General features: G+C 39.3%; 1 protein-coding gene across 3 annotated transcripts in view; it reads right to left on the bottom strand.

The window, feature by feature from the left end:
* Positions 1 to 13446, bottom strand: part of VPS8 (VPS8 subunit of CORVET complex) — a 300342-nt gene that overhangs the window by 251115 nt on the left and 35781 nt on the right. For all 3 annotated transcript variants that reach the window (XM_089671617.1, XM_089671621.1, XM_089671618.1), the window contains exons 11-13: positions 3524 to 3677; positions 1480 to 1539; positions 166 to 273 (exon numbers count right to left, since the gene is read on the bottom strand). In XM_089671617.1, coding sequence (XP_089527743.1) covers positions 166 to 273; positions 1480 to 1539; positions 3524 to 3677 — 322 coding nt within the window. The remainder of the gene's footprint in view (positions 1 to 165; positions 274 to 1479; positions 1540 to 3523; positions 3678 to 13446) is intronic.

Here is a 13446-nt window from a genome sequence, read left to right as displayed (position 1 = left end):
GGCTAAAGACTATGTTGATAAGGCGTCTTGTGTTTGATTTTTTTTTTCTGATAAAAGAATACATATACAGCTCTAAAGAGTAAAAAAAAAGCCTAATTACAGTTAACAAACTGTACATACCACATGCAGTACACTACTAATCTTCCTTGTCTAGTATGCCCTTACCAAGAGAAAATGCACCACATCCCCTCTGCAGAATGCCAGCATGGGGTTCAAAGCTCCCTGTAGAACCACAAAATGCCATGCTAAAAGTGGGACACTGGAAGGATCCATCTGTAAGAATATAAGAAATATTGTTAATATTGACCCTGTAAAATGTCCATATACAGTAAAAAGAGTGGTAAACGGACATCAGAAAAAGACATTTATTAATATTTGATTATTATTCATAATAAAAAGTCCCATTTAATAAATGGCTAAGATCTCTACAACATGCAAAAGAAAAAAAACATATTGCAATACATATTACATATATACATACATACATATTACGTAATAGATATATATTACATAGTAGTAGTCTGATAAGAAAATGTTGTGCATGTGATGATTTTAAGAGATTGTGATAAAGCAGGAGTCAAATAAAATTTCATCTTTCAAATGTATGTCCAGGCATTACCTAATTGTACCCCACAAATCCCCCTCCCCCCACTATAAAGTATGTCCTAGCTTTTTTTTTTCTACCATTACAGTTGTCAGAACCAAATCTTTCAAGAGTCCTTTCCCTGCACATAATGTGTGCGCAGGCTCTTGGGAGTAGGCAGAAGCACTGTTTTTCTTTTTAAGAAATCAATGTATGCACGTGGAGTGGCACAGGGATTAAACACAGAGAAATGTGTATTGCATAGATGTCCGGAATATATTGTATATATTGTTTTGCCCTTGCATATGCTTTAATTCAGGAGGACAATGAAGGTCAACCACAGCCATTTTCTCACTGTTGAGACAAAATAAGCCATTGTAGTTTCAGATCCAATATACACATCCTCCATGTATTTATTTTATACCACATACATTTTAAAGGGTTAACACCAATCAATTTTATGATGACATACAATGATCATGTCAAGGTAGGTTTACAGTAGCCATTGCCCAACCATACTGATTTGAATGGCAATGAGTACTCTGGGCACCAAAACTCAGGGTGAAAGAATCCAAGAAGCTTTTTGTAGTTCATGATTCAACCATGAAAACACAGTCAATATGTTTTGGGAGCAACAACTCTCCCCCTTCATGTTTGGTGCCTATTTGTGTGTGTATAACATTTGAGTCACTTTCTGGTACCTTTAGAGAGAAGTCTGTTTGCGTTGGGAACTGTCCCCATCCCCTCCCACCTCCCACCCCCCAAAGCCAGTGAGCTTGGAAAGAAAATCAATGTATGCATCAAATGATTGTTTGACTAAACAGAGAAATCTCTGAGCCCCTCAAATATTTCCTCCAAACTACTCAATAGGTTTGGGGTCGGGGAAGACCACTTACTCGTCCATAAGGAAAAGTCATCCAAACTTTCAGAGATGGCTTCAAGCCAATTACCAGTATCTGTAGGAGGAAAAAGACGACTCATTAACAATGTATTCAACTGCATGATCAACGCCGTTTACAAAATAAAATGATTTTGTGCGCTTCTTCAGCAACCTTGTATGTAAAGATTTCCCAGTGTTGCTTTAGCTATGACATTAAAAAAATACCAATAAGCAGTCCTGTCAGTATTTTTTGCAACATTCAAATAGAAAATACATTCATCAAGGCAGATTAAACAAAACAAATTATGACAATTATATCATGCAAGCAACATTTTAGTCTGATTTATCTTTAACCACTAAAACAAAACCGTGTGCAGCCAATTTACTTTAAATGAAAGAACTCACAAAGACTGAGCACTGGCCTGAGAAAATAGGCTGTTTGGAGAGTATGGCTAGTGTTAGATTTTCAGTTTAGAAGGGTCAAGGTATATCTTTACCCAAAACTTTTTCATCTAGTTTCAGACAGAGTAGACAAGAGTAAATTGTTAGAACCCAACTCAGCCTTTTATTTCTTTGCTATCTGGGTCCCAATGCAGAGATTTCTATTCACTTACTGTCCTGGGAACATAAACGTAAGATGAAATATCTTCAAAGTGAGGAGAAATTTCTTCCTTAAGAGCTCTCACTGGAACACAGAAAAAGGACTACCAGGACTGGGCTCATTAAAAAGTACAGAGACCCAGGTTTGCTCTTTTGCCAACAGAGAGCATGATATACCTAAATTAATAAAGGGAAAGTAGTAAAAGACATACTGAGGCTGCATTTGCTGATCTCCTACTGAAAACATTAGTTTACTGACTGTCTGTGATAATTTGAGATATTAACCTGTAAAAAGCATGCAGATATGGAAAGTCAGAGTGAAGTCTGGGCTTCTGATCCATATACTTAATCCAAGGCAGTAGCTTAAAGAGTATCTAAACTCAGTATTTCATATTCCTGATATGTGCCTGCTTTACCATGTACTTGTATGAAAAAGCATTCCGTTCTTTTTATATTGCTTCCTTTGTGTGAAATCGCTGGTGTCCCCGCTAGTCACTCTGCTTTCCTATTAAAACTGACCATACTAAGTATGAGAGCACAGTGTGTCAGTTCTCTAGCTGTGCTGGGAATTCTGTGTGATCTCCTTCAATGATCAGACTTCTGCTCACATGTCCCCTTGCACAGCCAATCACTAGGAAGTTGAGAGTGCTGTTATTTCTCCTCCCCCAGCTCCTTGTTCTCCACTGCATAAGGAGCATACAGGGTATGTGATCATGTATAAAGCTGGGGAGAGAAGGTATTTTTAATGTTTTCTTATATCTATACACAAATATTTTGCCTTTCATTTCTATTTAAATTGAATGGGTGCTTTACAAGGTGAGGATTTACATATACTTTGTACATATACTACATATACTGCTTGGTAACACAAATTGCTAATCAGCCAATCACATGGCAGCAACTCAATGTGTTTAGCAATCTAGATGTGGTGAAGACGACTTGCTGAAGTTCAAACTGAGCATCAGAATGGGGAAGAAAGGGGATTTAAGCGACTTTGAATGTGGCATGGTTGTTGGTGCCAGACGGGCTGGTCTGAGTATTTCAAAAACCACTGAGAATGGTCCAAAAAAGAGAAAATATCTAGTAAGCGGCAGTTGTGTGGACAAAAATGCCTTGTTGATGTCAGAGGAGAATGGGCATTTGATATCAGCTGCGACATTCATATGATAGGGTCGAAATTTGGCGTAAACAACATGAAAGCATGGATCCATCCTGTCTTGCATCAACATTCAGGCTGGTGGTGTAATGGTGTGGGTGATACTTTCTTGGCACTAGCAAGGTGTGCCTAATAAAGTGCCCAGTGAGTGTATATTTATGTATCCTGTACACTGGAACTTTGTGCTCCAGTAAAGTCATCAAAGCAGCACTTCCCCCGCAGATACTTGATAATTAGGCCCAAAAAGCTCTGATGGTAGTGTGCTCCATTTGGTCGTAATTTGGATATATCAGTGTTCTTATACCTTAGTCAAGGATGCCATGGCCAATAAAGAGTACTGGGCAATAGGGTGATCTTTCAGTTCAGCTTTTGTGTGCAATGGCTCAATACAGCAAACTTCTCCCTTGGATCCACTGAACAGACATCTGGATTCACAGCTTCTCACTCCCATTACTCGCCTGTATCATAAAACAAGAGGTGATTTTCTTTTAATCAAACAACAACTGTACAAAGCCAACTAAGGCCAGATAAGCTAAACACCTAGTATAATATATCATGCTATTTCAGAGGGACTTTATGTTACTTTTGTTTGAATATCTTTAGTTTTAATTTTAGACAGAAAAAAAATCTCAACTTTTACAGGAAAACTCACATTTCAATAAAACATGATACAAATTATAACATAATTGATTATTCATTTTGTAATTTTATATCTTTTTTCCTTTCTGTAGCCAGCTATAATTTTCCACATCTGGCAGAAAAACATAATTATTATTACCTTGTCACCATATCCTGTTTGTAGAGAGATCTTCCCAAAATCCTCTCTTTGCCCCCTGCTAATGGAACATGTAGCTAGTGCAAGTAACTATAAATTATCTCAGTTAAGTGCCTTAATGAAGGTGCATCTTTGTTGGGTGAGACAAAGTAGCAAATATAATAACATTTGACCAACCTGAAGTGACTTGACAAAGCGCAACTGCGCGAAACATGTCGTCTTGGTAACCCTACCTACTCTCCCAGGTGAAGTCAACGCCGGACACTACCTTCGCTTGCCGTGATGACTCCACCCGGGATGCCGGTACGCTGACACTACATGATTTGAAGCCGACAGGAGCGTTCTCCGATCTCAGCTCCCTTCAGAGCGGACGGGCCGTCCGTTGGAGTCACACTGTTCACTTCAGGCTGGTCAAATTTTATTATATTTGCTACTTTGTCTCACCCAACAAAGATGCACCTTCATTAAGGTGCTTGACTGAGAGCATTTTCCACAGCACTTATTCTTTTCAGTTCTCTTCATCATGCAAATAATTAACAAGGCAGCAGTGGTGAGCTCATGATTAACTGTTCACATGTTTCCACCTGGAGTGGCCTCTCTGCGCTCATTTGTATGAGTTTCCCTAACTATAAATTATATATCAGAATTACAGAGTTTACTAAAAAAAAAACACTAATCCCTCAGTCAGGTAATTCATAGGATAGCAATACTAAAAGTACATTGTATATTATGGCATTTATTTGACCAAACATACTTATTGATTGGGGATTTTCCCATATTTCTATAGAGCCCAAACCTAGTAGGGAGGACATTAAGGTAAAATACACAGCACAAGAAATCACATTACCTAGGAATTTAAAAAAGGCACAATGGAGTATCAACGATATTATGAAGACTTGCAGCACCCTTTTTTCCCAATCCCTTGACACACTGTATAGATCAGTACAGATCAGCTTTTATATTTTTCGTTTGGCCTACTGACATTCTGTTTCTTTAATCTGTTAAAAATAGATAATCAGTTTTGCAAGCTAATAGCCTTATTTCCTTGGCTTCTGGATTTATAATATAGTCCTTTGACAATGGTGGATGCTACGTCAACTACGCACTAAGAAAACATTTAAAAAAAACCTTAATAAATGTTAATTGTTCCTAAGCAAGCCCTTAAGCCCTACCATTGGTTTTGATATCCTACTGAAAAATAGCATTGCAGTTCCTGGTATGTGAGGGTGCTTAGGTACTCTGCCTACAGTCTCACAGAAGTATCTATGCAGTGCGAGATCCAAGGCACTGTCTGATGGCTAGTCTGATGGAATTTGAAGTAAGGCTGCTACCTGTTCTCTTTGCTGGAGACTCAAAAACCATGCCTCTACCAAGCTGACCACCTCCAACAAGAGAAACATTGCAGAACAAGGCATGGTAAGTAAGTAATGGGGAAAAAAAATAATCTACAATGAGGCCACAAGCAATACTAGTGACTAGCTACTGGCCCTATGCCTGCCCTTTTTTGGGGCACAGATTCCAGAGCTTAGTTCCTCTTTAATAATCAGAGAATTGGTAGGGATCATTTTTGGTAAATATCTCGTAAACAATATAGCAGACCTGTACGTTGTATTTACCAACTATAATATGTATAACACACATTAGTGCTCACTATAAGAAAAGAGGTAGTTTCCAACTACAAGATTTTTTTGTAATAAGAAATACATGGATATATGACGGTTATTTTTTATAATTCAGTGTAATGTGCCATAGTTGTTAGCCCAGGTATGTCCCTAAAGCACCATCTAGTGGCAGTATGACTAAATTATCCCACAGTGTTTGCCTCTCACGCCACCTATACAAATGTTATGATGGCGAGTCACAGCTAAAACAGAACAAATATCAGATCCAGCCACAAACAGGGAGCCAAACTGGACAAATCAGAAGGCCTGTAAGTGCTGTCAGAAACCTCAAACATATACCTCACTCAGCCAACTGCCATTAAATTTTTACTGCATTACAAACATCACACTGTATGAATGTTTACAGCAAAGCATAGTATTTTAGTTTGATTCAGATAACAGTATTCTACAGCAAATACAAAAATATATATGTGCAAAATTAAAAAACTGCTTCCCCATATAATATAATGTAGTTTCCCTCCTTGATTAGGTAGGTCTACACTGTGTGCACAATTATTAGCAAATTAGTATTTTGACCAAATCATAATTTTTATGCATATTGTCCAACTCCAAGCTGTATATACTTGAATGCTTATTTAAGCATATCAGGTGATGTGTATTTCTGCAATGAGAGAGGGTATGGCTTAAGAAGATCAACACCCTATATCAAGGTGTGCATAATTATAAGGAAGCTTCTTTTCCTCAGGCAAAAATGGGCCAAAAAAGAGATTTATCTGACTCTGAAAAGTAAAAAATTTGAAGTCTTTGAGAGGGATGCAGCACACTTGACATTGTTAAGACATTGGGGCATGACCACAGAATCATCAAATATTTTATTGCAAATAGTCAGCAGGGCCACAAGAAACGTGTTGAAGAAAAAAAGACGCAAATTAACTGCCAAAGATTTGAGAAGACTCAAATGTGAAGCTTCCAGGAACCCATTATCCTCCAGTGCTGTCATATTCCAGAAATGCATTCTACCTGGAGTACCCAGAAGTACAAAGTGTTCACTACTCAGAGACATGGCCAAGGTAAGGAATGCTGAAACCCGACCACCACTGAACAAGACACTTAAGTTGAAACGTCAAGACTGGGCCAAGAGATGTCTGAAGACAGATTTTTCAAAGATTTTATGGACTGATGAGATGAGAGTGATTCTTGATGGACAAGATGGATGGACCCATGGTTGGATCAGTAATGGGCAAAGAGCTCCACTTCGACTTAGACGTCAGCAAAGTGGAGGTGGGGTAATGGTATGGGCTGGTATTATTAAAGATGAACTAGTTGGACCTTTTCGTGTTGAAGATGGACTCAAAATCAATTCCGAAACCTACTGGCAGTTTTTAGAAGGCACTTTCTTCAAGCAGTTGTACAGGAAAAAGTCTGCACCTTTCAAGAAGACAATGATATTTATGCAGGACAATATTCCATCCGTCGCATTCATCAAAGCACTGCATGGCTAGCCAATAAAGGACTTAAAGATGAAATAGTAATGACATGGCCCCTTCCTCACTTGACCTAAACCCTATTGAGAACTTGTGGGTCCTTTTTTTTTTTTTTTTTTTTAATTTAAATATTTATTAAATGTTTCATGTTAATACAAAAACCCAAAAAGGGGAAAAATTCTCATACAAATAGACATTTATAACATTTCTACCTTTCCCTTACTAAAAACTCTTTTCTTTCCCATCCCACTACCCCCCCTTTCCGCCCCTTATCCCCCCTCCTCCCCCTCTGCAGACTCTAGCCCATTCTACTCTCTTGAGGCTTATTAATTTTTTACTAACATCCTAGTTCATATTTTCCTATATTTTTCTTTCAATCCTGCTCTTTCCCACTTTTCCCATCTCCTAAAATAAACTCTCATCCTATCTTCCTGCATATGGTATGCTCTTTCCATTCTACCTATCTGGTTTACTCTGTTAATCCAGTCTTCCTCCTTCGGTACCTCAGATTTCCGCCAAAACTTGGGTATCAACCCCTTCGCCGCATTCAAGAAGTACCATATACCTGAATCTTTATATTTATTTACAGATGTCTCCACATTGTGTAGGAGGCACGTCATTGGGTCTAACCCTATGTCAATTTCAGTTATATCTTCAATCAATTTGACTATTATCTTCCAAAAAGCCTGGATTTTCGGACATTCCCACCATATGTGAAACACCGTGCCTATCTCTCCACATCCTCTCCAACACAAATTTGAATTTTCCCCACTCATCTTGTGCTCTACACTCGGTGTAATGTGCCAACGTGTCACACACTTATAATTAACCTCAACCTCTCTCATACTAACATTATCGTGTATCAATCTAAACATCTTTCTCTGTCTATCCTCATCAATCCCAACTCCCATATCTCTTTCCCATTTTGTTATGAAGATTAACTTTGTGTTTGTGTCTAATTCTGTGAGTATTCTATACACTTTTGAAATACCGTGCTTCCCATCCCTTCGTGTCTCTAACAACCTTTCAAACATATTCCACTCCTGTTTTGATCTCAGGGGTTTCGGTAGATTTCCAATAAAACATTTCAATTGATGATATTTCCACTCATCTATTCTAATAAAAATATCTCCCTTCTTCTCTATTAAATCTTTAAGTGATCTCAATTCTCCCTCCACCAAAACATCTCTCAGTTGGGTATCCTCCTTTCTAAACCATCTCCCTGATATCTTATTCTTTCCCGGGGGAAAGTACTCAGTGTTTGTGAGAGGCATTAATATAGAATTAAAATCCCATTTCATGTTTTTGTGTAAATTATCCCATACCCTAAAGACATTTAAAGTGTAGATACTTGTGCTTTCTTTAATTCCCCTGAACTGTGGTGGAACCCATATCATCTGACTCAATCTAATGCCACTAAGATCATTTTCAATTGTTACCCAGCTTTTCCCCTTATGGTTAAATGTCCAGTCATATATTCTTGCTAAAACCACTGCTTTACAATATCTCTTGACATCTGGTAGACCCAATCCCCCTTTCTCTTTAGTCCTACTCAATGTTTCATATGCTATTCTAGGTTTTTTATTCTTCCATATGTATCTTGTTAGTATTTTTTTCATTATCTTGAAGAAGGCTTCTGGAATTTTAATTGGTACCATTTGAAATCTATACAGTATTTTAGGCATGATTACCATTTTGACTAGGTTTATACGTCCTATCCAGGATGGGTTTCCTCCTCCTAGTCTTTTTAAATCTTCTCTGATCTCATTTATCAAAGAGATATAGTTTAATCTATACAAATGCTTAGATGAGGCAGTGAGTTTTATTCCTAGGTATTTTATCTCTTTTTCTCTCCATATAAAGGGGAATTCTTTTTGTAGTTTTTTTTTTTCATTCTTTGATATATTAATATTCAAGATCTCTGTTTTCGTTGGATTAATTTTTAAATTTGATAGTTCACCGTACTCCTTCAGGATCTTCATTATATTTGGGAGAGTTATTCGGGGATTCCCCACATAGAACAATAAGTCGTCCGCAAAGGCCGCTACTCTATGTTCTATGGATTCTATCTGAATTCCCTTTACCGATCCACTATTTCTTATTATTGACAGCAGAGGTTCGAGTGACAATACATATAGCAAAGGGGACAGTGGACAGCCCTGTCTTGTACCATTAGACATTACAATGGGTTCTGATCTCTCCCCATTTACCGTGATGATTGCAGTGGGCTCCCTATATAATTTACTTATCCACTCTCGCATTCTATCACCTATCCCCAGCACTTTTAAGTTGTCCATCATAAAACCCCAGTCCACTCTATCAAATGCCTTCTCTGCATCAATTGACAAGAGCACCACCGGGGCTTTCCCTTTTCTACTTTTCTGAATAAGCATCAGGGTTCTCAGGCCGTTATCTCTACCTTCTCTCCCCGGCACAAAGCCCACCTGGTCTCCATGGATCCATTCAGGCATCAGATCTCTCAACCTGTTTGCTAACACCTTTGCATACAGTTTAGTGTCTGTGTTCAATAATGAGATAGGTCTATAGCTGGAGCACTGGGATGGATCTTTTCCCTCCTTGTGAATAAGTACTACATGGGCCTGTAGGGATTCTTTCCTCACTTCCATCCCACCTCCCAGGGCATTCATATATTTCTCCAGCTTGGGTAACAGTACTTCACTAAATTTCTTATAGTATTTAACTGTATAGCCATCCGGACCTGGGCTTCCCCCCCCCCCCCCCGTGCCATTTAATGCTATTTTAATTTCTTCCTGGGAAATTTCTGCATCTAGGGTGTTCAACTGTGCTTCACTTAATTTTGGTAATCCCGCATTTTTTAAGTCATCTTTTTTTCATTAATTCCCTCTTGAGCTTCTTTTAGAGGGCCTCGGGGACTAATATTATATAACTTTTTGTAATACTCCGTAAACACTTTAATAATCTCTTTATTTGAGTGGACCAACTCCCCCTTTGAGCTTTTTATCTTTTCTATATAGTTCCTATTTTTCTTTTTGTTCAGAGCTCTCATTAGATATCTTCCTGGTCTATCTCCCCATCTATATCTCTCGTTCAAAACCCTGTTGTATACTCTTCTCTTCTCCTCATCCATCAACCTCTCTAGTTCATCTTTTTTATCAAATAACTTCTGTCTCGTATCTTTTGTTATTTTCTTCTTATGGATCTGCTCCAAGTCCAATATTTCTTTTAAAAGCCCACTGACCCTCTCTCTTCTTTCCTTTTTCTTCCTTGCTCCTGCCGCAATCAAGATTCCTCTTATGAATACCTTGTGGCTTCCCAGACTGTAGCTATCGATACCTCCTCTGTTTCGTTCTCCTTAAAGTATACCTTAATCTCTTTCTCGATTTTCTGAACTAAATCCTCATCCAGAAGAAGAACCTCATTTAACCTCCACCCTAATCCTCCAGTCCACCTTCTTCCCCATCCCATTTTAATTACGACCGGAGCGTGATCCGAGAACGTCCTTGTCTCTATGTCAATTTTAACCAGATGATCTATAAGTTGATGATCTATTAAGATGTAATCTAATCTCGAGTATATCTCATGTGCATTAGAGAAGAAGGTATAGTCTCTGTCTTTCATATGCATTATTCTCCAGGTGTCCACTAGTTGATATTCATGCATCACTTTTTTCAAAGATCTCAGAGACCTACTCCCCTCTCTTTGCACGGAAGAGGTATTATCCTTTTGTGGGTCCATACAGAAATTTAGGTCTCCAGCTACTATCAAGCACCCTTTTTTAAATTCCATTAATTTTTTCAACAAACCTTTCATATACATCTCCGAGTTTTTATTAGAGCAGTATATGTTGGCTAAAGTACACTCAATCCCCTGAAGTCTACCTTTTAAAAATAAAAACCTCCCCTCCGGGTCGGTTCTTCTATCCTCCAGCTCAAATCTCATATTCTTTGCCAAACCTATTGCAACCCCTTTTGCTCTTTTAATTGGGGAATCTGCATAGTACCATGTTGGGTAGTGTTTGGATTTCAATTTCACGTTTGCCTCTATCTCAAAATGCATCTCCTGTAAAAATACCACTGACGTAGCCCTATGATGTAACTCATTAAATAACCTAAATCTCTTCCCTGGACAGCTCAGCCCGTTCACATTATAGGTTATAAACTGTATTTCTTCCATCATTCCCAATTAACTCCATCTCTCTTCCAGATTGCCTCTTCCTCTTTATCCCTTCTGTCATGCAGAGTATTAGCCCAATACCTCCTCCCCTCCCTCCCACCCTACTCCTATCCCCTCCTCCCTCCCTCCCGTTCCCCCAACCCACCCCCTTCCCTCCCCCCACTCCCTCGCCTTTCCCTCCATCACCTCTCCCACCCCCCATTTTCCCCCCCTAACCTCACCCCCACCCCACCCCCCTCCCCCCTCCCCACCACTAGGCATCTAATATACCTACTAATCATTTCTGGTTCTAAGAACCACTGTTGATTATTTTTGGGGTTTGAACTCTGTCCATGGACAGCTCCTCCTCCTTCACCCTCCTCCCCAGCTGTTCCCGTCCGTTATCTCATTTCTTTCTTTACTTTTAACAATCCGCGGTTTCACCCCTAGGGAAAATCTCAGGAAAATCTCTATTTAGACAGTAATTAATTCTACTTTCTCCCTCTAACAGTCTGCCATTCCTTTTGTCTTGCTTCTCCTCCTTTATTTTCTTCTTCCCATCCAAGGATCTCCATCCTCTGCAACTCAAGTTTTTCACAAAAGTCTCTCATATCTTCTGGGAATCTCAGGTAGGCTGTTATCCCATTTTTCCACCCAATCAGACAAATTGGGGTTCCCCATCTATAGAGCACCTTCTTTTTTCTCATCTGCTCTGTCAGTGGTTTCAAAGTTCTTTTTCTCCACAAAGTTTCTGGTCCAAGGTCTGCAAAGATCTGAATATCCATTTCTCCATATTTAATCATTTTCTTTCCTTTAATCTTCCTCCAGATCTCTTCTCTGTCTCCATATCTATGTAATTGGACTATTACATCTCTTGGATTTTGCTTCCCACCACTTTGAAACTTTCCTTTTCTCCAAACGCCATCTGTTTTAATCACCTCTGACACAGCTCTATTCAATATGGAATTTAAAATTTTACATATTTCTTTTTGTAATATTTCCCCTTCTATAGTCTCTGGGATTCCTCTCAGCCTTAGGTTGTTCTTCCTGTCCCTATTTTATTGTACTTCCAATTTATACAGCAGCTTTATTTGCGTTTTCTCCATATTTTTTACTTTTTCCTCCAATTGAGATATATTCTGGGCCTGATGTTTTACTTTTCCTTCCATTTCCTCCACTCTTGTCAGCACCTGCCCCAGATCCTTCTGTATAGTTGCCATTTCATTCTTTATTATCTTTTCTAAGGCCTCAAACATTTCTGCCATCTCTTTTTTATTTGGTGCTTGTAGGTCACTTTCCATTTCTCTCCCATCCACTATTTCTGATATCTGCTGGTTAGTGACATCCAAGCCCAATGATAATCTAGGGCTTTTTTCCAGACTGGTATCCCCTTCTCTTTTCCCGTTTATACTTTGTGGTCTTTCTGGGGTTATATTTCCCTGCGATGTATATTTTTTAATTGTTCCTGATTGGGATCCTTTAAGACCACTTCCTTTAATGCTCTTATTCTTCATGTCTTCTATAGGGTTCTTTTATTTTTCCATATGCTATTAAATAGTATACTTCTATAATAGGGTCCCCTTTTTGCCTGTTAGGTTATCCTCTAGTTTTCCTGCTTTAATTACTAAATTAGTCTCTCTTTCCAGATACCCTGGGAATCCCCTCCTTTCTCTTTTCTATTTTGTCGTGTCACATGCAACAAGTAAATACGAAGGAAACAATAACCCACAATTTTATGAGTTATTTTTTTTCAGTTTTCAGCAGCTTCCACTCACCCAGCTCACCCCTCCTTCTCCTCGGTCTGGCTCCAGCTTGCTGTCTGTAGTTCCACTTGGTTTGCTTGGGGATTCCACAGGGTCCTTTCCTTTTACTTTTCCCCCTCTTATTTCTTCTCCTCTTGGGGTATTTTTGGTTCCTGGATCAGCATGTATTTTTTCCTTTCCCCCCTTCGGTGCAGGCTCAGCAAGGGGGGTACTCGGAGAAGCCGCCTTGTCTCTCCCTGCCTCTTGTGAGATGCCAGCCGGCTTTCTCCTTTCCCAACACTCCTTTGCGGCTGGTCACATGGTCCCGCCGTCCTCCTGTCACCTCGGCAACCCGGCTTCCCGGCTCTCTCACTTGCCGCTGTCCGGGCTGCCGGGTAGACCTAGCCCGCATCAACAGCTCCTCTCTGTCTCCACACCAGGGATCCACTCTGCCGTCGGTTACCCCGCTC

The sequence above is a fragment of the Staurois parvus genome, unplaced genomic scaffold (genome assembly GCF_062004578.1).
Source record: "Staurois parvus isolate SC_StPar_1 unplaced genomic scaffold, SC_StPar_1.0 ptg000011l, whole genome shotgun sequence".
In the NCBI taxonomy this organism is placed as follows: Eukaryota; Metazoa; Chordata; class Amphibia; order Anura; family Ranidae; genus Staurois; species Staurois parvus.
Note: the sequence above shows the minus strand (reverse complement) of the source record. Positions and strands in the feature narration are given on the sequence as shown.